Raw genomic sequence first — 26716 nt, forward strand, 5'->3', positions numbered from 1 at the left:
AAGTGAAAATGATTTTCACGTGGAGCCTTGTTTAAACATTTGAGGACTGTTGTGCAACATACATTACTCTATTCAGAAAACCAGTCAGCAGTTCAATGTGTTAACAGTTCACGTGTTGTAACTAAGTCGACTAATCATAACAGCAAGATAAGATTTCTGCATACAAGTACATTTTAGGAATCTTTTCTGAACGGGAACTTCAAAGTAGCAATCTTAAGGGGATCAATAAGCAAAAGCAACTCAACCTAAGGACTGATTCAGTTCTATGAAAACACTCCTTGAGAGCAAATCATTATTCTTCTGTTCTTATCCCTAAGTTTTCTGGAAAGAACTAAAAAAAAAAAAAAAAAAGTATTGAAATACAGCAATACTGAACATGAGTTTTTCGCAACTGCAGAGTAGTGAGGTTTACTTCAGTCTTCTTGCTGTATCCTGCTTCATCACAGTACGTTTACTGACTATAAAATGAACCAGCTAAGGAGTTTTTCTCCCCCAAAAGATTATTTTCAGCAACTGAAGACTGTTCCTCTCTCCAGTGTTGGTTCCAAAGCAGCCTTGATACACTGACTAGCTAGACTGAAGCTGAGCTGTTAAGCCTGCTGAGCTGCTTAGTAAACATTAGTAGACAGCAATTAAATAACCTGACTGAATTTTCTATGGTTGAAAAACAAAATCTTAAAAATGATTTCAGTTAAAATTATCCCCGACTTTTAGATTGACTCATGGCCACAAGTTACAGTAAAGCATTCTCATTCGCTGGTGTTTAAATTAGTTTTGGTTGCATTAACTATCCCTGACAGTAATATTTATCATATTAAACAATTTACCATATTAAGCACTTATTTAATAAGCCCTTTATGATCCACCAAAAAGACGACCAAAAAGGTCATCTGCAGTGCAGACGAGGGTCATCTGCACTGCACCTCTAGCTACAGTCAGTGTTTAAAAGTGTACCACAGTTTTTGGCTTATTGTGTCAAGCTAACAGAAGTATGCAGTTGAATCCTGGATTAAGAAAAAAACAGATTCCTAGTTGCAGAAAGTGTGGTTTATTCTTTTAGAAAGCCTATACATTCATTTATAATAAAATAGGTGACACCTGTTTGCTAACTGAGCTTTATGAACCAGAGTAGCTTGCATGCAATATTTTTCTCAGCATGGACACGAAAATATGAAGCTAAGTGGCAATTACAAGCCGAGCACCAGAGCAAATAAATGTTAATACAGTTCTGCTGACAGTCTTCTGCCTTTATCAGAGGATCAGTAATTCTGTAGTATACATCTCACATCCTCATCCTTTACAGATTCCAGTGTTCTAGGTTTTCCAGTATATACAAATTGAAAATAAAATGTACAATGAGGAGAGGAAAAAAAGCTGTAGTGTAGAAGACTATTCGGCTGGTTTCCCATGCACTCTGAACCGATAAAGACACGTATACTCGGCATGTCCCCAGTTAGAAACAATTCTCAGTTCCACTATTTGGAATACGTTCTCATTTTTCTCCTGGAGGAGAAGGAAAGAGCAAACACAAACCAGAGTCAGGATTCTAAGAGATATGTGCACAACTGAAGTCGCTTTACAGATTCATGCCAATATTAACTTTTATCAATATCTAGATTACACCTTGGGAAGTTGATGACATGCTTTTGAATATAGCTTTCAATTACTTATTTGTGAAGGAAGACAGAAGGAAAAGCATGGAGTGGACTCATTCCGCATTTAGTGTCTCCAAACCATTTGTGTACCATAGCAGACTGTTTTTCTCCCATCTTATTGGTATATTTAAATCACAGTGTTTAAGGCAGATAAATTGAGATGGAAAGTATAGTGCTAAAGAGAATGGAGTCTTTCTATTCATCTATTAAGTACTACCATAGAAAATAATTTATCTCCTGACTATGTAAACACTGCCATCCAGACTTACCTTTACTGGAAACATCTGCAACGGCTCTCCTCCTTGATCATAAAAGTAGTGTCCAAGCAGCACACCTTCTTCTTGATATTCATCCTCTAGACCCTACAAAAGGAAGACAAAGTGTCTTGATCCCTCCAAATTTGAAATTAAAACCAGATACATGTCTATATATATCTCTGTATAACAGCAAGCAGCATTCAGAAGCCTTAGCAAAATCAGTATCGCTGTGGATAATATAAAGGCTCAGGATGAACAAGAATGAGAAACATCAAGGTTATACTAGAGAACTTGTTGAGTTGCTTAAAAATTGATGTTAGTCATAAAGACAGAATTTTCTCCCCTCAAAGATATTTTCTCCTCCTGTAAAAAACAAGGCAAAACAAACAACAACCTCAGAATGAGTTTTACTGCCTTGAATTCCTAGAATTGGAAGCTCTTCGAGAATATAAGCAAATCTAAAAGCAACAACAGAAACCTAAGTTTCTCTTTGCTGTTCCTCCCTCAAGCTCACTTTCCAAGACAGAAAACACAAGTATTCTTTACATTTACAAACATGAAATTGTTCACAGTCAGACTTACATATACAGAAAAGTTCTTAGGAGCACTGGTGATATTCCCTGTTGGTGAAAGGGCTTTTGGTATATGTTCCAAAGTAAAGGCAGTTGGGTAGATCTTCATTGAAAGCCTAACTACAAGATACCCCTGTGATCCTTTGAAAGCCCAGCAGTTTCCTGGATACATGTCCGGCTAGAAAACAGTTTAAGAGAAGGAAAAAATGAAGCATCTCCTTATCTTAAGGGTCATAATGAATTCTGAACTACCGGGAATAGCCTTAAAAGAGACACACTACGTGACAATCTAATCTATTTGGTAAATTACAACATAAAATTCCCAGCAGCTTTGATCCAAATCACAGCTTATTCTATAAAACAACGGGCAAAGAGAAAATAAGATGAAATTTCTCTGTGCTCGCTGGATTATGCATCGTCTTGGTTGTCCAGCACCAAAGGATATGGATTGCAGAGTTTCAACTGCACTTTCTTCAGGAAGACAGCAGATCTTCCCAAGCTAACAGCCATGTTTTGAAGAGCCATCTTGAGATTATTTCTCAGCAGGAATCCTCCCTGTGCCTGCACTTTGTACAAACCCCGTGCTAAATTCAGACTTTCATGGCAGGCTCAAGTATAAGCACCCAATAACCCAAGTATACTGGAAGAACCCCATTCACAAGAGTAAAGTTCAATCCCCAGGATCACAGACAAACAACCAGCATCCAAGGAGACAACCCAAGCCACTCAACATGTAGCGCTGCAGAGTTTATTTATCCTTTCATTACCTGAATCACCACTCTGGGAGACTGGGAGAAGTACCACAGGGGAATCCCAAAGAGGCTAATTAATGCTGTTTTAGTCTCATACGTTTCAGAGCAGCGAGTACTCAGAATGCTGCCACCTCAAAAAAGATAAGTCGGGTTAGCAGAAATATTTACTTGTTTCTTCTTCTCAAAGACTTTTTTTTTGAAGACAAAGATTCATAGCAGCCATGATGACTATACCAGTCATTTCCCATTATTTTCCTCAAAGATATATCAAAATTACGAAAATCTAGCAATCAAGTGCATTATTACTAGGATCAGCTGGTTGGATCAAAAGTAAAACTTTAAGAAAGGAGTATCCTTCCCTATAGAATCTATGGTATTTTAAGAAAGTGTTCATCCAATATATATTTATGTATATTTTTACCTTCTATCATCTACTATAGAGTTTGTGGCTAGTATATCACCCTATTAATAACAGGCAGATTACAGCAGCCTGACCACTAGGCAATACACAGAAGAATGTTGTATCTTTTAGTCTTTGCTTTTAGATTTTTAGTAGATTCAGTGTGTGCTATTTATAAACATTTCTTCTGCCATTTACCTCCGGATTCTAAGGCGAAATCCACCATGCCAGTCTTGTCTTGAGAATAGAGCTTCAGCGCATTGTTGACAATAATGCGTGCTTGCTACAGATAGGCACATAGAAGAGGAAAAGAAGGAGAAGAGAAAGATTTCTAGTAATACAAACTGATAGAAAATTGATGCAAGCAAATCTATGAAGCTGCATGCATCTTTTTGAGATGCTGTACTCAAACACATGCTTGAAAGTCTCTGTTAAGACACAAGCCATTTTTAATACATGTCTGTCTGGCTTAAAACAAACTCGCGCTGCATCTCAGTTGCTTTTTGCTTCAAGAGTTGCATTCTTTTCCCCACCTTCCCAAGCCATGGAGCTGCATTTTTTTTTTTTGGGTATGCTCACATTTGGGGAAACCTCCAGCTTTTAAGATGGTATACTTGGAGGGGAAAAAAGCATGTTCACATCAGACAAAAAAGCTGTGACCGTGAGGGTGTTCGAAAAGGCATTTTCTGTAGCTGTTCCCCATTTCCTTTAGTTTCTTAGGCAGGTGTTAAACCTGTTAAACCCACATTAACCATCATACTCCATAAAATGCCTCTAAGCTACTTTTTACCATTTTAGCTGGATTTTTTTTTTGGTCTTGGACTAACTTACCGCTTCCGTGATTCCAGAAACCCCTACATTATTCACAGCATTTGTGACTACTTCAGATGTTAATTTTTGGTTTGTCGATGACATATAAAGAGTAATATTCTTGAGGATTTGCAACTCTAGGTCTTGCAGCAGGGTCTGCAAATCACTTTTGCTCACAAAATTGGATGCAAGCCATTGAAGAAGCGATTCAGGAAAGTCTTCTTGTCGATCACCAAAGAACATTAGCCTGATGGATTCTTTCACCTGGGCATCTACCTAGAAGAAGATATTAACAATTGCAATAGAAATTAGTCTTTCTAAGCTACTAAGTAGTACGATATGTATAACATGAAATCAACACTGACTTTAAGCACTATTGACAGATCTAGCCTATGTTGATTTAAGCTGAAACAAGAGGGGCACAGAAAAACAGGAAAGAAAAAAAAGCAAAAACGAATTCTTCCTGTATGGTTTGTCCTCCAGATCAAACAAAAGCAAAGATATACAGAGCAAAATATACAGTTTACATCTGGGGCCTCAACAGTTCAAGGAAGGCACTACGGCAACTTTAAGGACAGCAGTTTACTAGTTCAGGATAGTTAACTTATGGATATGCTTTGATTCCCTATACTACTAGTCAGTGCATCTTATAATAATACTCAAATAGGGTATTTTGACCAAAGTTGACAACCCAACATCAACACTTACTTCTCTAGTTCACTGGGTGCATTCTAGTCAGAGTTCTAAGCAGAACCTACAAAGGGCTTTGAAGAATTTAAATGTGGGTTTTGCTTTTTTTTTTTTTTTTTTTTTTTTTTTAAATGACTCAAATCCAAATAACAAGCTGTTGAATTTATTTGAATTACTTCTCCAAATGTGCATGATTTTGCAAGGTATATGGGTCATAACAGCAAAGTATAGTGTACAAAAATGCTACTGTATCATGTCTTAAATGCAAATAAAATTGCATTGCAGTACCTTTCAGGAAAGCTGAGTAAACCTAAGCAGTACCAGGTTTTACCGGGACAGTTACTGAACTTACTTTTTCATGGATGACATCTATTTTCTCGCAGCTAGTCTTCACACTTTGCCAATTTAACAGCTCTGATTTCATCTGAGACAAGTCTAGCTCCAGCTTTTTAACTTTGGATAAAAGGTGATTATGTTCCTCACCATCTCTGACAAAAACAAAGAGTCAACAAGTAGAAAAAAATAGTTTCAATCATTCCATCAAAATCCAAAGGAACACGGCAGTTGTCTAAAAGTCTTTCTTAGTTCAGTAATTCACCAAGAAACACTGTGAATGTTCAGTTGAGGTGGGAGGGAGGGAGACAACATCCTAAAGTCATTATTAATTTAAATAAAAATTCACCAACTAATACTCTTTTTTCCTATTCCCAAAGGGAAAGCTACTCAGTGAAGTGCTGCGGAGTTTTTCCTTGCATTAAATATGTAGGTTACAGTACAGCTGACAAGCCAAAAACATGGACAAAAAACAGTCTTGATAAAAGCTCAAGAAGTTAATACAAAGCCTATCAAAAAGTAGGTATTATACACTTCACTAAGCAAATTGAGGAAAAATTCTAATCCCTAACAGATGTTACGCAGGGGTAGTCAACTGAAAAAACAAGAAATGGGTTAGCTCTATTTCACAGACTAACTTCTCTCATCATCAGTTAGTGCCCATATTGAAAGAGCAAAGCTTATTTGAGTGCTCATACCGTGCTGTTTTTGCTTTGGCCATGTCAAGTTCCTTCTGGATGTCCTAAAAATACAATAGGTTGTTTTAATATACAAAGGGCACTGCATATAACAGAAGGACAATAAAGTACTGCATTGAAGATGATGCATTTTAGCACCACTTACGTTTATGTTCCTGAATTACAGGGAATATAAAATTCTCGGTTCTGTCTCACCGTACAGTGAATAACCAAGCCCCAGGGGTAGAAACACAGCAGCAAAAAACCCACCACTTTAGGTAGGGAGAAAGAGGAACAAGAACAAAAAGACTGAGATAGAAAAAACTGCAATTATTACCAATAGACCACTTAAATCCCTCAGAAAAAAAAAAAAAAAGAAAAAAGTTACAGCCATAACTAGTTAGCCCAATACCTCAGACTTAGCAGAGAGCTTTCCAAGGAGATCTCCAAGTGTTGTGATGCGCATCTCATGTTCTTGATGTAAAGCTAGAAAGTTAGCCTTAAAAGAAGAAAAAGGAATTGTGCTGAGTACAAACAGTATAAATAGCTTTTTTCCCCTCCTTTTTCAAAGTAAATTTTTTCTTCTAAATTTTGCTTATAACTTTCAAAAGGGCCTAATATCCTGCAGACTGTGTGAGAAATTATCACATTTGCAGTTAAAAAAGTGCGATTCTGCAGCATAGTGGGAGTTATACACCATAACCCTCTTCTTTCTTAGCAGACCCTCCTATATCTTTTTTCTCTATATGTAACTGCTTTCAGTGATGTGAGACTATTTTAGCTTCCATCTTTAGCTTCCATTTAATTCCATCTATTAGAATTAAAAATTAAATTAAAAATTCTGTGAACAGTAATAGAGGAGGAAGAAAAACAGTGATTTTATTCCCTGGCATTTACTAATTATCAATTAATTCTATACTACAAAATAAAATGCAGAAGCCAGATCACTAATAATCTGCATTAACAGAGTGCTCTGATATGTTTCAGAAAGTAACGATGACTGATTTAGCTTTACCTTTTCTTCCTCTTTCATGTCTTTGAGATGCTGACTTATCACATTTTTTATCAGCGTCAATACTTCACTTCTGTCACTCATCTGGGCAACTTGATCTTGAAGCTTCTGGAGCAGAAGCATCATTTTGCTATGTTCTTCATCATGGCGATGGCATCTGTCAGACACGAAGGCCATTTGCTTTTCCAGCTCAGTTATACGACCAGAATCAAAGATATTTATGGTATCCTAAAGTATAAAGAATTTTTTTAATGTATAAAATCAAGATATTTTATTTGCATTACTCTTAGTAACAGCAGTTATTGTGAAATATTTAAGACACAGAATTTAAAAACGGTCCTAAAATATATAAAGGCTCTTCTTTACTGTTCTCCCTTACCTTTGGAGGCTGCACAAAATGAGAAGAATCTGGTTGTGGTTTCAGAGTTGAGTCATCTATTCTCTGCACTCTGTAATCTGTCCAGTTCAATGAAGGTAGTAATGCAATGAAGCTGTCAGACCCCCAGGACCACACACCTTTTGTGAGAGAGAGAGAAAAAAAAAAAATCATCAAAAAGGACATTTAGGAGAAATCTCACTGAGAGCTGCTTCCATCTACTCAGAACTGCTTCCATCTACAAGCAGAAGCTTTTACTTAGGGAGGCAGGCTATCTTGTCTTTACAAAGCACACAGTGCACAATATTCCACCCTCAATAAAAGCTAGCAATATGAGCTACTTCTAAAGGCTTTAGAAATTGTTAGGTCAAGTACCCAAGACAGTTGAGATATAGCAGACAGTGATATACAGCTTTGAATCAAATAACTTCTGCTTATATATCATATATCCTTAATCACATACTACTGCTTCCCTTGGGACCTAGATTTTACTTATCCAATAAGACAGGCCATGCTCACAGAATAAGAGATATTAAAACTTTTAACTTTTTATCTGAATAGAAAATATCTTGCTTTATATCCTATTTACTACAGATCATGTTGCATCATTATCTAGTAAAAACTGGAAGAATTTTTTGTTTCCATAGAAACAAGCACTTGACAAAGATTACACTTATTTTTGCAGTACCTTAGTGAGAAATACTATTTTCTATATTGGATAATTTTTCTCATCTTGTTCTTCTAGTACAAAGAATTTTGAGTCCTTACTGCAAGTTGATGAGAAACTTCAGCTTTCCTACAAAGAAGCTGTAAGATCTTTATGGCATGGAAAACAAAACTGCTCTTCAGATGTGGCCCGAATTCTTATGTATTTCAAAAGGGACAACTGGCCTGGAATATTGCCAGCTAAGCAGTCTAAGCTTAGCAGTGTTTCAAGAAACTAAAATCACTGTTTAGAATAAAGGAATGAATTAGAATATGCTGTTAAAGGGACTTAACCACCCCATTTTTATAGAGATTGACAACAGTTGATATATACATATACACACACACACACACACACACACACACACACACAGAGCCTACTCTGAGTATATATATACACACCATATTCTATATGGTATATACATAGCCTACTTTGAGCTCCCTGCAATTCAAGGAAGGGATGCAGGGGGTGTTTGACTACCAAAATTCAGCCTTTTGTGCTTTGTCTTCTCTGTAACTTGAAGCTCAATCAAAAATGCTATTTGGGCACAACAATAGTAAGCCTACATCAACTCACACTACCAGCTGAACAATTCACCTACCTAGTAAAAACAGCAGTGGGATGAGAAACAGTAACAGCTTGAAAATATTTGGAAGGCATCTAAATAAAGAGATAGAGAAAGCTTACATTAAATAAAAACACATTTGTCATTTTTTTTGTTTACAACTGGGTTAAGAATTTGCGTAAAGAAAATGCTTTTTGGCAAAGGATACATACCTTCTAACAAGAAAAGTACTGAGCAAAGACACCAGAGTAACAAGCTGATACCATCCATTTCTGAGCCACCTGAACACACTAGAGGCTGCCCTCCCTACGAGATAAAAAGGGGTAACATGAAATGTAATCACTGCAGCTCATGCCAGAGGAAAGAGGAAAAGGGACATGCAGCTGTGGCTGAGACTGCTTTGCAGAGCAGAGAAATGGATGAGTACAGGTAACACATGCAGCTTAACATCTAGACTTGTATCACAAGTATGACAGCATTATAACATCAGCTACTCAACACAGACAACAGCCATGCAAAAAAATGAAATGCTCATTTGTTACGACAGCATCCTCTCGCATGAAATTGTCTCAGTGTTTGAGCCCAAGCCCTCTGACTGAGGGTTTCAATATATTTCAGTAAGTGCACAGATTAGCACCAGTTTTTGCTAAGAGGAATATCCTGATAGGAAATTACTACCAAACCAAATACACCCCACTGGTCTTGGGGACTCATTTTCTGGGCTACCCATATATTTATTTCCTCAAGTTTCCCATTTATGCCTGTGAACAGAAGCCCTCACATTAAGCACCTTTCGGTCAATAAAGGAAGTGTATTAGCATGTGCATTTCAAAGACTAAAAGCAACATCAAGAACACAGCCGAATTAGTTGTAAGCCACTTATTGCAGACTCCTAGTTTGTCAAAAGACACAGGCAACATGCACGCACACAGATCAGGATAGTAACCTGAGGAAAAAATGGGCAGCCAAAGTAGAGACAACACCTTCTGAGACACAAGCCATCCAGTTGCTCCCACTGTTCGCAACATGTGAACTATAAAGCAACCTAGATCATGACAAATTAATTGTATGTGGTAACAATACACAAAGGAAACGATGTTTATTTTTTGCAGCACAGAGTAAAACTGAGGTTCAAGCCCCAATCACTACATGTTCTGCACAAACCTGTTACCATATCCATCAGTAAACTATAAACTTGGTTCTTCAATATTTATTTACATATATTAAGCATAACCAAGTAAATTTGGACAAAGTATCCTCATAAACATTAGCATTTGTGCATTTAGAATGCCAGTTTTCCACATCCAGAAGATTTACATTTCGTAGTATTACATTGCCAGGTATGCATACTATTTAAAAGAGATAATATTTTAAAAATTCAATGAAAATATTTAAAGTATATTATTTAAAACACATTTTATTTGCTTTTGGTTAAAGTTTCAAACCCTAATCAAGGAACTACATCAGTAAGAAATACTAATAAGTAACACCAAACACTGCCACCTATAGAAAATGTTACAAGCAGCAAAATAACTTTTAATGAGAAGTGAATATTCCAAGGAACTACAGTATGCCAGTTCTGAGACTCCTAAAAATGCTATAATTTAAAGCCCACTGAAGCCAACAGTTACTGAATTCTAGACTACATCAGACTAGATTAGACTTTGTTCTACACTAAGTAGCATATACCTAGAAAGTAATCCTACATTTTTAGATTAGCAGAGATATCTCGGTTAATCTGAGGGATTATAGACATACCAACCCAATATTTTGCAAAGCATTTAGGTGACTGAAGTGTTTCAAAGCATTTTCTTTTGCTGAATAAAGAGCATTCAACAGATTCTTGATGTCTCTGTCATTCAAGCTAGGGAAGGATGATCTCACAAGGAAGAGTCTATCACTACATAAGATGCCTGTAAAAATTGACTATCACTAAAACAGAAATAAACAGAAATAAAATCCCTTTATTAAGATAACCTGTATATCAATACCTTCATACCTTGCTTTCATTTAAAGTCAGTTTTTCCCCCACCATAAAGGGTACAGACTTTCCTGAAGTGCAACAAACTAAGAGACCTGAATTATATTCTACAATTTGACTTGTTCTTCCCAACACAAGTGTCTATTAACACACTTACTAATATAGATAAGCAGTCTCACTACCTACCAAGCTTGTATAAGGCCAGTATCACTGCAAGAGTCAAAGAGGAAAAAAAAATAGTATGTAAATGTATTTTTCTAGATATTTCAGTTTAATCTACTTTGATAGATGTAGTTAAGAAGAAAAAAAATGCAAACTAACACAAATTATTAATATAAGTGAGATTGTGAAGTAAAATAAAAGCAAATGAAAAAAGATCCAAGTCAACCTGCATAAGAAAAGGTGTGCCAAATGGTCCTTGCTACCCTTTTAGCCCATGAGGATTGCATGTGGTCTGTGGTGTGTATTTCAAGATGTTTCTTCCCCTTACAGTCATCACCTGTTGGTTGTGGTAACAGTCAATTAATGCGACGAAGCCAATATCAAACAAAAAGTGTTATAAGATCAACTTGAATAGGTCTATTTCATATTATCACTTATCAAACCAAGAACCATTAAGCAAATTTAAATAGAATAATACTCATCTAGGACAACTACAATTTATCAGGTAACTGCCTTTTTTTTTTTTTTCCTCCTACATCTAAAGTTAGGAAACAAGAGGGTACTTTATAGCTTCCATAGACTCATGGAGCATCTGACATTACCCTGGCAATACTGCAACATCCAAGAGTCCAGCCAAGATTAACAGAAAACAACAATTGCTCTACTTACATATTGATTCCTCATTTACACCAAGACGGCTATTGTCTCTAAAAAACTCCTTTACATTCATGCTTCCACAGTAATCCGAGTGAGCTGCAACACATTAAAATATATATATATATACACAAATATATATACATACATACACACACGTTTCTCTCAAGTTCAAAATCTTTCAGATACACAGATTTTAACTAGTGGTTTAGTTCTCAATCTAGTTGAAGATCATTTAAGTGAAACGCAAGAAGTATGTAAAGATGGTTGTAAAATAAGCCTCTTCTGTCCAATCACACTTTCTTATTTAAAGATGACAGAGCCTTACAGCTCAGCACCCTTCTGCTCTCCACTCTCCAATAACAACCTCGAGTTCAATTTTCTGGTTTTGCAAAAAACGCCAGAGCTTGGCATGTGATACTTGGCTTTTACATGCCTAAAAAGAGACCATTATTTAATGATTTTGGTTTATCATATTCTAAATTTTACACTAGTCTGCACCATCTTTAGACTGGAAATTTTGGAAAAATTCCAAAATCAAAGTGGATGGAAATTTTGGTAAGATCTTGCCTGAAAGGTAAGAGAAAAAATATTCAAGTGTAAGGCCCATTCCTACGGATAATTGGAAAGTTAATCTTGAATTCAGAACAGAAATAAAGTGCTCGTTATGTGAAGATGTGTAGATAAAATATATTCACTTTAAAATCTCTTTAAATGCTTTAAGTAAGTAGCTAACTAAAAACAAAACTTCAGTTAAAAAAATAAAACCATCAAATCCTAAACATCTATTCTCATTGTAGGGCCAGGTTTCACCTCTCTGTGTTGCTTCTTAGACCAGAAAGCATCAAGAAGTTCTAAGATATCAAGGCAAACAGAACAAGAAGAGACATAGAAAAAGTTTACACACACAAGCTCCATATGCTTGACCAGAACAGTTAAGCTGTTGTAGACAGAAGGTAAGAGCAAACACCAAAGAAAAATCAAATTTTTTCAAGTAAGGAAGTGTGCCTAAGCACAGGGATGACTTCAGCTTTACTTTTCAAGGTAAATCTAAGTAAAGCTTTACATACACAATGGACATAAGGGTAACAAGAAGCCCACTCTGAGGACACTGGAAAGCTAAGATTTGACAGTATTACACAAACCAGTTTTTATAAACCAACTTAAGATTCTCAACTGAAACGTTACCTTCTGGTATTTCCTAGAGAAAATCCACATGGCAATCCATGTTCTCTCTGTAGAGAGAGAATATGTGGAGGAGGAAAGAGGGAAGAAAGGGAAAGCGTGGAAAAGTTAGCACAATTGAAAGAGAGAAGAGAAAAAAGGGAAAAGAAAATAGCCAGCAGAACGACTATAAAAAAAGATGCAGAGAGGCGCACAAAAGGTTCACTGAAGTCAGTAAGAAAAGAGCTATGCAAAGATAAATCCAGAGTGAAGCCCAAGCTCGACAACTGAAGAGGTACCTTTATGTTCATAACCCAGCCTCAGCAGAACCATTTGAAATAGATGCACTAAGAGTGATGCGAAAGATGCTGCAGTATGTTTGACCAATCGCAGAATCTTACTCATGTAGAAATAGGTGCCTCCTATTAAAGAAAAAAAAGCAGGTGAACATGAATTACTCGCCTACACGAAGTTGTACTTCTATCTCTTGTGACAATTAGCTATCAGAAAAGTGAGGCTGAAGAATCCAAAGCTTTTGTTTAGTCAAGACTAGGAAGCTTAAACAAGCATGACAGAAAAAGTCTGGATGCATTAGATATTAAAGCAAAAGCTTTTGCAAGAGCTACACGCTGAATAAAATGCCTTCAAAACAGAAATACTGCTTCAGCAAGAATGTCTTAGTGAGAAGGTTTTTTCTTTAGTGAAGATTAAGAACCCTTAATAGCAATGAATCACTTCTTACAGAACTCGGGACTTCTCAATTATTTGAGCTGTTTCTATTGACTTCATGGTTCGCAGCTCAAAGGAAATAAGAGGCATAAACTACACTCCTGTTTCAGGCTTAAGAGAAAGACCTTTTCACTTCTTCTCATGTTTAAACTAGAAGAAAGAAGTTACTGCAGTAGCCTGCCTTAAGAGTTATAAGAGTTATTTTCTATTACATCTTCTCCTTTAGAGAGCATTCAGCAGGAAGAAAGTCACAGTTCTCCATAGTGCTGCACTCATGGAACCGGTCACATTCCAGAACTTGCTGTGACTGTGTCCTTCCCTCCCACAAATTTAACCAGGCTGCTGGATTAAAGTTTAAAAGCCATATAGAAGGAAGGGTTCACTTGCAAGAGTTTCCTATGCAAATACAAAGCATTTTGCAGCACTGAAAATGTGCCTCTTGAAACTCTCATTGTGTCAATACAGCAGAAAAAAAAGTAGTGTAGATAAAGAGAAATAAATGCCTCAAAGCCTTGAAAGCCATGCCTTACAGTTCAAACAAATACATTCTTACAACTTGAAGTCTCCCTGAACTATTTGCACTCTAATTAAAGACCACTGTTAACAGGGAGGAGGGGAGAAAAAAAAAAAGAATCAAGATAAACACCATACACCTTCACGTTTGTCCCTAAAGACTACCAATAATCATGAAATTCCAAGAAGTAAGCTGACACAGTCAAGATACTGAGGCAATTATCCAGAGAAATAAGATGGCCTTGGAAAGGCAGAAACTTTTTTAAGGCAGATTCATTAACTTTCAGGCTTTAGAAGTGTAGCCTCCAATGGAAAGAAATCATTTTTTTTCTTCTCCACAGTTCACCTCTAATATGCTGAAGTTTAAATGCCCTAACACTCCCCCATTCTCCCCTCAAAATAACACCAACACACATCAGAGGTAAGGAAGTATCCTTATTTCTGAGATAAAAGTAACACTGCAAAGTAACAGTTCTGCTCAATCCAGAAAGTTCCGATCATTTAAGGAAAAGAATCAGACTGTATAAAGCAGATTTCTACGAGAAAATGCTGGTCAAGAACCCGGTGGACAGACACACTGTTTTAATACCAGATTAAGAGACCCCCACAGTCTGTACCGTCTGGAACAGTACATAGTGTTCCACATCATTCCGAACCTATGAAGATATTATGGAACCAATTCTGCTATTCCTTAATTCCTACAACATCATGAAAAGAAACATAGATAGCTGTGTATCAGAAGCTGACGACATCAAAGCCTCCACTGGTTTGAGGAAAAGTTATTTCACAATAAGATGATCTTTATAATTCAATTATTGATAAATTTAAGAGGATGGAAAAAATGCTTAACACTATTTCAAAAACTGCATCAATTACAACGTATGCCATTCTGACACAAATATAAAAGAGCAGAGAAGAATACTTACTAGATGCATGTTTCTGGCTTCTATCCCTGGAGTAAATTCTGGAAGATGGCACGTGTGAAGCAGAGTAGGCTGTAAGAACCTCCTTCCGCTCAGAAAGCATGCTGCAGTCACTGCAAGTATAGCCATTGATCACTGCAGTCTGCACTTCTGCTGGTGCTACCTCACCATTCCCCTGCATCAGGGTCGTTTCACTACCTAGCAAACCAAGAGTAGGACATTCAGTGACAAACTATGTTGCTAGTCACAGCAAACAGAATACTCGTGAAAACAAGAGGACTGTGTAGTTACCTTTAGGGTCAGTGTCATCATCAAGACCTTAAAAAGGAAAAAAAAAAGAAAAATGTTTGCTCCCAAGTATAATGAAATTCCATACTCAACTATGACATCTGACACTGAGTTAAGAAATCAGCTTTTTAAGACTGTAAAGAAATTCCTCATTATAAAGCAACTATAACAGCTTAATTTTGCAGCCCACCCCTTCCCTAGATACACATAAATGGACACTAGTGTAGCACGCCAACAGTTAATGAAGTTTTCTATAGAATAAGTTGCAGGAGAAAAACATCAATGCCAAACAGCACAGCCAGCTCCCATGTGACTTTACAGCAGCTAATTACCAGCTAGAATCATCTCTGTTGCTTAGTAACCACTTTGTCACTACTGTCTTTTAAAATCCTTTTCTAAAACCTGAGTGTTCTGAAGTTTAGCATCCATCTACTGAGATGGAAAGATTCTGATGACCTCCCCTGACACTAACATGGGATGTACTAACTAGAAACAAGAAGTCCAAATCGGGGAATATAACTCATTATCTCCTCCCAACCAGTTTTTAATGGGGACAATTCCCACAGCTTCTATTTGCTAAAAGAAAAAGGAGAAGGTGGCTCCAGTAAAGCCTCCAAACTCACAATCACACACACCTTCTAGGATATTTTAAGAGGCTACTAATTTGGAGCTATTAGGATATATCAAGGCTGAACACACTGGCTTATAAACAAACAAGATAGAGTTTCCTTAAACAACCCTAAGGAAAAGTACCAATTCCCTGCTTACTGTTCTTTCAATATTGTACATTATGTACATTTTGCAGACAGTGATAAGAAGGATCAGATGAAATGCAATTGTAAGAACTAAGTCCATGCTGTGTCTACATTTCTGTTTGGCATATCAATTTGACTGTAAAACGTCACTTGATGTTTACAGTGCCACCAAAATCAAGAACGGGAGTTTAAGTGCCAGACAGTGAGTTTTCAGCAGACACCTCAGCAAGCAAATGTCTAAAACAGAGTGTAAATAAGTGTGTTTGGGTAAAGGATGAAGAAATGAGTGTGTAAAGGAAGACATGGACATACACCCTCCACGTGCCAAACCGGTTTTTACACCATTTGAAATAAGCAAGAAAGCTCATTACCCACCCCAGAAATGATCAACTTCAGTCTGCTCTCGAATCAGAGATTCATCCAATACAGTGGACACCATCGATGTGTCACTGGCATGGCTATTGAAACTGCTTTGGCTAAAAATAGAAGAGCTGGAAAGATTTCTCCTTGGTGTATGTCTCACAGAGCCAGATTGTTTATTCATACTTTTACGCTGTTTCGACATCCTAGGAAACAGAAAGCAAATACAAAAAAGATAAAGCACTAGAGATACAAATTTCTGTTTCTCATTAAATAAGTGATAGCACCATCAAGGTATTTTAGCACTGATTGGACCTCAAAGCCAGGTCAAGAAAATCCTCACTCTTATAAATTTCTACTTACACAGAGATTTTATTGTCAACTGCATACCTTCAATACAGTAATTTTCAAGATATGACAGTAAACACTAAGAGTGAAACAGTTAATCCCTTACTGTATTACTACATTCAAACATCAAACCTCAGTCATGTTTCACATAAGTGTAAACTCAAGACTCCAACCAATAAATCAGCTCATCTTCATGAAAATAATTGCTTACTTAGAAGACTGTTCTCTGAGAGAGAGGTTTCCAGCATAAGAGCCGTCATGCAGGGTATCATTTCGGGCATCATCCGATTTACTGAAGCCCGCAGCAGCTAACCGTAAACTACGCCGTGACATTCGTGGTGAATCAAATACTGGATCCAATTTGTGTTCAGTCTCAAAATCCAAAGCAGCTGAAGAATAGCTTGAACTAAAAAAGAAAGTAAAAGCAGCAAAGTTAGCAGATTATAGAGGAAGTCCTTATAGGAACAAAAAAGTCATTCATTTCAGCCTGGATTTTCATTTAAAGCAGTTTATCCATGCTTATGCAGTAAAACTGACAACATACACCACATACTCCTAAATTATTTGGGTTATGCAGATATTGAAAGTTTTCCTATGCAATTCATATAACAACTTGAATAACTCAAAGCAAATCACAGCTAGAAGGAAATAGCTACCATGGAAAACGTGTTTGAAGTTGAGCTAGAACAAGCATTACACAATCTCTCAGACACATGCACTGCACATTTGGGACCAATTTAAAGGATGAAGCCATCCATGGCACAAGTTCTCTTCACCACGCCTAGAAACAAATTAAAATTCATCATGTACCATAAGATGCAAGGGAAAATTCCGTGTTTTTATTCAATAAGAGATCAATTTTTGTCTGCTAACTCCATATTTTGACAGTCAAAGATTCATATGACAAGTTTAGTTTGAATTTCCAGCTCCAAGCAGTGGGGAGCTCCCCTTTGATATATTTAAGGACTCCTCCGATCCAGCTAGACACAGTAGCTTAACACGCACAGAAAAAGGGGATGGATGAAAGGTTGAAACTTTCTTAACTTAGTTCGAAGTCAAGAAATATTTAAGTATGTCCAACATTACCTTCCCAGCACTCAGGCACATTTTACATTTAATTCTCTCAAAAATCTTCATAACAACTAACAATGAGAACCAAGAGGCAAGTTACAGAAAGACACAAGAAAGAATTTGTAAGATTAATTAAACAGTAGTTATTTAGACTAAAGCACAATCCTTGTATATATTGTACATACAATGTAAGGAAACATTCAATCACATAAGCAATTGCAATCTGTCATGACACAGTAGGAGGAGGCTTGGTGCCACAGCTGCTGTCACTGAAGGTATCCAAACATTCCGTTTCCTGGACCACCAATTGCTGACAGTCCAAGTGTTTTGGGCTTGCTTTCCAAGGAAACTCCTGTTCCAGGCTGGACCACTGTGATATTACAGTCCTGCAGAGCTTCAGCTTCCCTGCGCCCTCACAAGCAATGTGTATGGTACTTAGAGCTAACTCTTCTCCCCCAAAACCCAAGCAATCAAATGAATCTACTGTGCTATCTGTATTTGAAATGGAAACTTTGATACCTTCCTGGGAAACAAAACAAGCACACCTACAATTACTAGAAATGGTACTAGAGAAGAAAGGGTCGTTTTGATGCATGGGATTTTTTCACATAATCGGCTAAAAGGATATAAAACCAAAACAGATTATAAAATAATACGAAGTTGCTAAACAATGATTATATTTATTGCTTTAAACTTCAAAAAGCCAGCACCAACTTTTACATAATTGCATTATTTTGGCATATAAACTAGCTAACATTAGATGTTCTAGTAGCTACATTTACCATAGTGATTAATTTCTGGCAAGATCAGTGCTTTTGAAGCAAGTTTCCTGATTGCTCTACAACAGAAATGTGAATGCATGAGCCGGGGCAGGCTCAGCACACGCAAAACACACCTCTCCTGCCTGGAAAACCAACACAGCAAGACAGTGCAGTTGCTGGTGAGCTCCAGCTGCTCGTGGGCAGCCAGCCCACTGGACCACACGCCAGAGCTAGTCCAAAGCAATCCCTTGTCTCATCTGCCCCAAGGCATGTGGACTCAGTGCCAGGTATTCAGTACCACCTGCTTGACCTGCTGGACAGCACTGCTTGCTAACACAGCCCTGTACACAGCAGAAGTCTGACTACAGCTTAGAGCTTACTTTAACGCTTCCCTCTGCTTTTCCCTGCAGAAAGGACAGCAGTCAGAGAGGAGTCTGCTCATGTTTAAAAAAAAAAAAAAAAACCCCACACAACACAGATTCAGTTTCATTTCACGAGGTACAGAGAATATAGTTTTGTGGTGGTTTCAGAAGGTTCGTGCCGCTCGTATTCTGCTTGATGTGAACTGAGGACAGTGGTTAAATATGGCCCTTCCTGCTGTTCATTCCTTCATTCTCAATAGTTTATTATTGAACCGAGTCCCTCCCTAAACAGTTGTTTCAGAACTCAAATTTGCTATTTACACTTGCCACTATACATTTGTTTTTTCTCATCTTCACCCAGCAATTCGTACAGATACTCAATTCACGAGAACACAACATACAGGGGACAAACTGACAGCTGTAACCTGCCTCAATGGGCTTCTCCTTGCGAACACTTGCTCTGTCTCAAAGAGCATTTACATCAATTCCAGCCAAATACCTCGCTTGGAGCTGGGTCCTACAATTTAAAATATCAGGCTATCTTCTCCTCTTTAAAACAAGGAGAGTTTCTCTCTCATGCAGGACAGTAATTCTTTTCATAAGGAAATGTGAAGTCTCTGAAATTTAGACAGTATGAAGTCTCCTTATTTTCTACGCTGTTTTTCACATCTTGAAAAAGCATCTTTTTCTCCTCTGGGAAGAATCACTGGATAAACATGTCTGCCCTTTGATAGGGCATTTTCAGTAGACATTTTTATTAAGGTCTACCTAATGCATATGGCCAGCCAAAAGCCACATAAAGATGGGATGCAATCAACCTACTTCAGCCTATGCCCCTGGCAATCTATGCAAACTGCGAGTCCCACCACCTCCTGTGGCTCACGCCACAACTGCTGACTGCATCTAATCTTCATTGCCAGTTCCTTCCTTCACATCAGCTTCTGCAGAACAAAAAGTGTTCTGGACTTTGGAGGGTGAATTCTCAAGTTACATCTACTTAAGGGGAATGAGGTCTGCCATTTTTAGCACACATACAGCCCGGTCGAGAGGACATCAAGTCTTATTTACTTTGCAGGCTTGGAACAGAGTGGACAAGAACATTCAGGATTATTTAAGACAGCTATAGACAAATGCAAGGCACCTAAACAGCTCGTTTTGTCTTATCAATTTAAGGCTTTCCTGATTTGGGCTAGAAGCAAGAACTAGAGGCATACAAACAGTTACGAACACACAGTAATCCCTGTGAGTATAAATATAAATTCTATTAATAGGTTATATCCAAACCTATTAATAGCTTCGTAGTATTCAACTCCTCTGTACTTTTCTGTAGTGCCACACGCACAAGTAAACTTCTTTAGAGAAGCTCACGGACAAACTTTGCGGTGAAGCTCCTTGAACTGTCAAAAGGTGAACAAGTCAAATCCCAGGATAAGCAAAGTTAATACAAAGGAAGGGGACAGAGAAGAGAATGAGGTAGAAATAAAGCGAACACTGGCAAATCTTGACACAAAAGCACATCCAACTGGCAACTTAGCCCCATTCACTGTTCTTCAGGTGAAGGGGTGAAACTCACCCAAATATTGTTTAACTTGGAAAAACCACATGAATAAGCTGACATTCAGCAAATATCCAGCAGACAGACACAGATATGGAAGTATGTTAAAAGACCAAGCAGTCTATTCTCTTAACATGCTTAGTAAGGAGCATTGCATAGTCCCTCTTTTTAATATATTGTGATTCATGGAATTTTCAGAGAGGAAATTTTAATTGAACACTTGCTAGTCTTCCAAGAAATACTTAGAGAGAACAGCAAGAGAACTTACTTCAATTTAGTTTAAAATATACCTGCCTTCATTAGGTCAGTCATTAAACTACAGCTTCTCTAGCTCTATCTATTTTTAAGTACCTATATCTAATGCACAGCTCAACACAGAAAATGAGAGGCTCAGAAGCTTCAAGAAATGGAACCCTCCCCTCCTACAAAAGCTTCTTCACAAGTTCGCAGCTTTGCAATGTGACAACCTCCATTTATGCAGGAAGCCAAACACTTCAGCTATTTTCTACATCCAAAGTAGCAAAGTCAAAATGCACTATACCCCAAAATTCAAGTGGGATCTATCACTCTGCATCTTCCTTTCCCTGACAGTTAAGGCAGCATTCTGGTCTACTTTGGTGAGAAATGAACATGCCACAATAAAAATAAATAAATAAAGACGACTGAATAAAGGAAGAAGGACAGATGAGAGGGGCTCTAGTTCCAAATGAGCCTGAACAAGCCATTGAACTTTATTTTTCTAATGAATGCAGGTTGTGTTTTTTTTTTTTTTTTTTTTTTTTAAAGCAGAATAAGACTTACTATATCAACTGGGGGAAAGATATGTGCTGTGCAAAAGACAGTCCATCTAAACAAACTATGACCATTTTAGACAAATAAGACAAATAATCAGGAAAAGAGCAGCGATAATTTCACAACTCATTTTAGGAAACATAGAGATAGGAAAAAAAGAAAAACCCTATATCTAAAGATTCAAGGTCTACATTTGCTGCTTATCTCCTGCGGGTCTACATTTGCTTCATATCTCCTGTGATAAAAGCATTTCAGTCAATATATCATGCATTCACAATGCAAACCTAGCATCTACAAAGGAGAAACTCCCTTTTCATTTAACACAGTGATAAAATCACTGGAAGCATCGAGACCTGCTGGATGATGAAAGGCACGTAAGTCATCTCCCACTGCCCAGCAGGTTCTTCCGTAAAAATCACTAAACACACTTTCATTTAATCAACATCTTATCAAAAGATGTTTTCTAAAACTTCAAGAAGAGCTACAACTTCATTTACTATAATTAGTACAATGATCATGTTAAGACTTCCCTTTTGCTATACCATCAATATAATAAAAAAAAAAAAAGACTCACACCAAAACTGATAAAAGTGAATAATCTTAGCATAAAGAAGAGCTAATATTGCTCAGTAATATCTAATACTACAATCTTGATGACTTTTGTTCTACGGATAACCGAATATTTTCCAATTTAAATACATATTAAATGTACAATCATGATTTATAAGCACAGAACAGAAAAAAAATAATGTCATGCTTCATTTAATTATCATGCTTATTTTTAATCTAAAAACTAACCTAGCAATAACCAGGCACATCTGCACACATGGATAAATTTTAATGCAAGTTCCCCCCATCAAGACACTAGATTTAATCATGAGTATTCAAATATTCAAATTGTCATCCACAGATTTCTTTTGAATAGCGTAATACAAAAACTAGCAAAGACTCAAGCTATTTTTAGAAAAGTGAATTTCTTTATGAAAGAGACCAGTAGTCATAGGTTTAAACAAGAAGACACAAGAGTTCATTAGAATACAGATGTTAGTCACACAGTAAGCATTTCTTCTAGAACATTATCAATAAGTTACTGCCAGCCAAATTGCACACCAACAGTGATGAATGCCTACTAATCAATGTTTTAAAGCAAAAAAGTGGCAAATTACCAGAGTAAAAACATATAGAGCTTACAAGACATAAGAGAAAACACTTAAGAATTTTGACACCACTTTTATAGAAATAAAACACCAACTGTAACTAGGTGGAGACTACTTTATTCATAGCAACTAATAAACACTGAGTCATTATCTTAGTCATTGTCCTGTTAGTTCAGGACGTATTTTCTTCTCCACTTAGGACGCAGCAATTATTTTCAAACAGAGACTAGATAGAGTTTACTTCTTTAAAGAAATACCATAAAAGCAAAACATTCTGAAAATAACAGCATTCAGAGAACATGTAGCTTCTCTACAAGAAAAATAAAGTTCTCACCTGAGTGCATACGTATAGCCAGTGTTCTCTGGCACACATTGGGGAGGGGTGTACGTGTGTAGGCGTGAAAAGTCCATGTTGACTGTTTCAAATCATACTGCAAAAGGTGAAAATAAAGTAATGCAATGACTTAAAAGTATTTAAAGCCAAGGTAAGAGCCCTTGCATCCTTCAGCCTGTGTTATGAAGTACGCAGTAGTAAAAGCTACTGCTGCAAGAAATGTGGAGCTCTCAGCAATATTAATGCTTCTCCTGGGTGACTCTTACTGCTGCATGGCGTGCAGCTTTTAATTTCTGAGTGCTTTTTTTTTAACCCTACTCTATTTTCAGCAATCCTGAGTTCTCTGAAACACTGCTGCAAAATAGGCCTCACTCTTACCACTACCAAGCTACGCTTCTGTATGAGAGTTGTGCTGCCCTCCTACAAAATAAGCATAAAGACTTAAAATACACCCAGTCATGTTTTCAGAGGGCTCTTTATAAACAGTGACTTTTTCTTCAAAGACCTGTCATTGCTGCAACCAGCACAGGCTGCTCTCTGCACTTAAAATGCCTAACATTGCCAAAACTTAAACATTTACATACAGGGAAATCTTTTTCTTTTATAATCTCTGGACATCATCCACTAAGCAGTAAGGAGACTCCTTGCATTTCAATATGAAATGCAATATTTGGCACCAGTTACGTTATTCTACTACAGAAACACTGAACACACACCCAAACAGAAAAGCCAGCTTCAAAATGACTCACATAGTTTGAATGGGGTACATTTTCCAGGGTGGCATTCATTTCAAAAAACAATGCTCAAACTTTCTTTGGGCTCTTTGGAACATGCTATGGCTTTAGGAAGAAAGTAAAAATTGTTGTTGCCATATCAAGAAACTTGTAGAACTGTATGAGTGACTATTTGTAGCACCATGAAGATTTTCCAAGTACAAAGTATTTGCAAAAAAAAAATATATATATATATATACACACACACATATATATGCATGCATTGGACAACCCAAGAGAAAGAAAATTTGCTTTTCTAGCAAAATTTCGTAATAGACTCTTTGTGGTTAGTAAACAAGAACTTTCACTATTCTGGATTTAAGCTGAATTTTGGCTACTTTGGGATTATCCTGTAAGAGCAGCAGCAGCCAGCATACTAGTGTACATAAAAGATATTCGACACAACTCCGTCAATGTGCCAAACTAAAATCAAAACATCCTGGGATAAAACTTATAACCAAAACATCAACATATATCTCATTTAGAAGATGCACTTCTTTGCAACGAAACAGGAGTTTTCAGTTGGATAATATAAAGATGACAAAAAAAGCACAGCCACAGGTAGCAGAAATGCCAGTTCAAAAAAATGTCTGCACATAACACTAAAATACTTTGTCAGTTTCCTTGTCTCCAAATCCTGATGTTTGTAAGGAGGACATCATCTCAGTTACTGCTTTAAAGAGTTTTGCTCTTGTTTTAAGTTAAAGCTTACAGGCCCACCTCTTCAAATGCAAGTACGTCCCATGCATTTGTTTGGGTAAGCAGAAATAAGGTCTCGTTTCTGCTACTTACATGATAGTTTCTGAGGACTAAAGAGCAAGCATTTCCATTATGTGATATTTAAGTTTGCTTCATGTTTCACCTAAAATTTGCTATGGAATTTTTTTTAAACCTTGCTATTAGTTCAACAGACTAATTTTAGGTATCCATTTCTTAAAAAAAAAAAAAAAAAAAAAAAAGGAAAGAAAAGAAAAGAACAACTCTATTTATAAACATTCCACATACTATTACAAGCAGAACCTTAAACAGAACAGATCAGGGGTGGGTGGAGAGCAGCAAGTCTCCCTAATTTGTTTCTGCATGTTTATGACAGCACTCTACTGCTCACATAGTCCATGAATTCTTCTCGTTTACAAAACTTAAACATGCAAACTTGGCACAGAACCAGAGAGGCACACTTTGTACCCAGTTCTAGTTTCAACACTTTTGAGAGCCCACCAGATTTTTAATTTAGCTACCCCAAGACTGCCTGGCATCAGATTCATGCAGGCTTTTATTAACAGCTTTGTTGCAAACCTTATTGTGCTCAAACTTTAATCCTCCTTCCTTCTTTAGCAAGCCCACAAAACACTTTAAGGTAGGAAAGGATGTAATTTTTTTTTTAAATAGCAAGAATATGAGAACATAAAAGCAACTGCGAAGCAGCATAAAAACAAGCAGACATTATACAGCTCAACCATCTATCATTGCTCCTTAGCTTACAAATTAGCTTCCATGTTCTTACAGAGGACACAGCTGGATTAGTTACATTTTCTGGAGAAGGAGACTATGATAATCTTGTAAGAGCATCATTTTTCCCTTGCAAACCCGCTGTATCACTGTTATATTAAATGTGCACAGTAGAAGAGCAAGAGAAGAGACAAATTCTGAGCTGGCCTAAGTACAAGGGCTTCCCTAAACAGGGAGGGCAGCAGAATTTACCTTAGCACAGAGTCCTGGCTACCTCAAGAGGATGTAGAGCACAAAACAGTGACCTGAGGCCATAGCACTGCCCCATACTCTGTTTACCCGTCACAGAGGTGACCTGTTCATGTTCACAGTGAAACTCTACCGAGTTTCACCTCAGTGAAACTCTGGTACCACTGCAGAAAGCTTCACTGATGCTGTACAAGGGATATGTCCCCACAGGGGTCACTAGGTACAGCAGGGTCTTAAGAGGAGGGCAGTAACCAATATACATTGTACATACACTACAAGCGACACATAGCAAGGACAGTAAGAACCTCATTCATGCCTTACCTGAGGTACAAAAATAGACCTCCACCAATACACTATCTAGGCACTTCCTTACAAACACCCTGGTGACAGAGGAAGTGGCAATACCACCATTTCACAAACGGAAAACTGGCAGAACAGACATAGGCACCAGGGGGCCTGCTATTGAGCAGAAAATTAAAACCAAGTTTCTCAAGCCCCAGAAAACCGTTGTAATTACTGAACCATGCTGCAATTCCCAGATGGCAAAAGGGAAGTAAGCCAGGCTTTAACCCTCCCCCTTCCCAACAAAGACTAGCAGAGGTCCCTTCCAAACTCAACAATTTCATGATTCTGCAGTAATGCTGCTGCACTTAACCTAGTAAGGCTACAGGACAAGTTAGGAATGAGAAAACTGGCAAGAAAGTATGTCTTATTTTTTACATAGGGGTTTACAAGCAGTAAGTTTAAAACTGAGATGCTGATGGCACTACTTCAAGCAGAATCTATTCTATCCTTACCTTCCATTCAAGTCAATTCTGTTAAGTCACTATGACATATTAATGCCCAAAGCCTAAGCAGACTTTTGGACTAATTAACAGAAATGAAAGCAGAGAATATGACCCTATGAGTTCCGGAGAGCAAGGAAGTTGTACTTGGAACTTCAGACTTTATTTTCTATTATTCAGAATAACCAATAAAAGTTTTGATTAAAAAATATAGCAGCCAGATTAAATTGCTGTGTAAATACACTCCAGGAAGTATGTTTCCACATACCCAAATATGTGCAAGTTTAAACAGGCTGAAGAGCAAAGAGCTCCAAGCTATAATGACACACACAAAAAAAACCCCACACAAACACAGATAACACACGCAACTTTTAAAAAGGAATGCGGATCTTGTTTTAGAGATTCAAATAATAAAATTCACACTTTAAGCCAGATGCTGCCATTAAACAGATGTTAGCATGCAAAGAACCCCAGGCATGGTCAAACTGTAACGCCACTACCAAAACAAACAAAAAAAAAAAAAAACAAACAAAAACAAACAGAAAAGGCTTTCACTAAACAATAAAGCTGCACATTCACATCAGGTGCCATTTCAAGTGTCTTTCAGGCAGGAAGCCACACACAAACCACCCAAACGTGAATCCACCGTGCAACACGCCCGCTCACTGTTTGTACACCCAGCACCTCGGACGCTGCAGGGCAAAGCTCCGCGTCGCTCCTCGCGCCGGGAGCCTGCGGATGATCCC

At 37.4% G+C, this 26716-nt stretch overlaps 1 protein-coding gene across 5 annotated transcripts; it reads right to left on the minus strand.

Moving 5' to 3' along the window:
* SUN1 (Sad1 and UNC84 domain containing 1) lies at positions 1-26716 on the minus strand. 5 transcript variants are annotated; one of them, XM_026053944.1, is made up of 23 exons: positions 26655-26716; positions 22715-22811; positions 16894-17088; positions 16350-16540; positions 15223-15249; positions 14935-15129; positions 13066-13188; positions 11618-11701; positions 11175-11285; positions 9752-9850; positions 9018-9111; positions 8842-8900; positions 7538-7674; positions 7162-7386; positions 6559-6645; positions 6168-6211; positions 5489-5624; positions 4468-4722; positions 3835-3919; positions 3252-3367; positions 2495-2662; positions 1925-2017; positions 1-1503 (listed from the first exon to the last, which is right to left on the minus strand). In XM_026053944.1, the coding sequence occupies exons 2-23, from the start codon at positions 22789-22791 to the stop codon at positions 1390-1392; spliced, it is 2715 nt and encodes a 904-aa protein (XP_025909729.1). In that variant the 5' UTR covers positions 22792-22811; positions 26655-26716; the 3' UTR covers positions 1-1389. The 5 variants fall into 5 exon arrangements, with proteins under 5 accessions (XP_025909729.1, XP_025909732.1, XP_025909731.1 ...); XM_026053947.1 differs by lacking the exon at positions 13066-13188 and having other exon boundaries at positions 26655-26715; XM_026053946.1 differs by lacking the exon at positions 11175-11285 and having other exon boundaries at positions 26655-26715.

The sequence above is a fragment of the Nothoprocta perdicaria genome, unplaced genomic scaffold, assembly GCF_003342845.1.
Source record: "Nothoprocta perdicaria isolate Ctin4 unplaced genomic scaffold, notPer1 scaffold_12, whole genome shotgun sequence".
NCBI classification, from domain to species: Eukaryota; Metazoa; Chordata; class Aves; order Tinamiformes; family Tinamidae; genus Nothoprocta; species Nothoprocta perdicaria.

Coding starts and splice junctions, on each gene's coding strand:
- SUN1 (XM_026053944.1), bottom strand. CDS start 22,791: ATGGACTTTTCACGCCTACACACGTACACCCCTCCCCAATGTGTGCCA. Junction 15,130..15,222: donor TGATGACACTGACCCTAAAG/GTAACTACACAG, acceptor TTGGTTTGCTAG/GTAGTGAAACGACCCTGATG. Junction 2,018..2,494: donor CTAAGAACTTTTCTGTATAT/GTAAGTCTGACT, acceptor TTCCTTTTGTAG/GGTCTAGAGGATGAATATCA.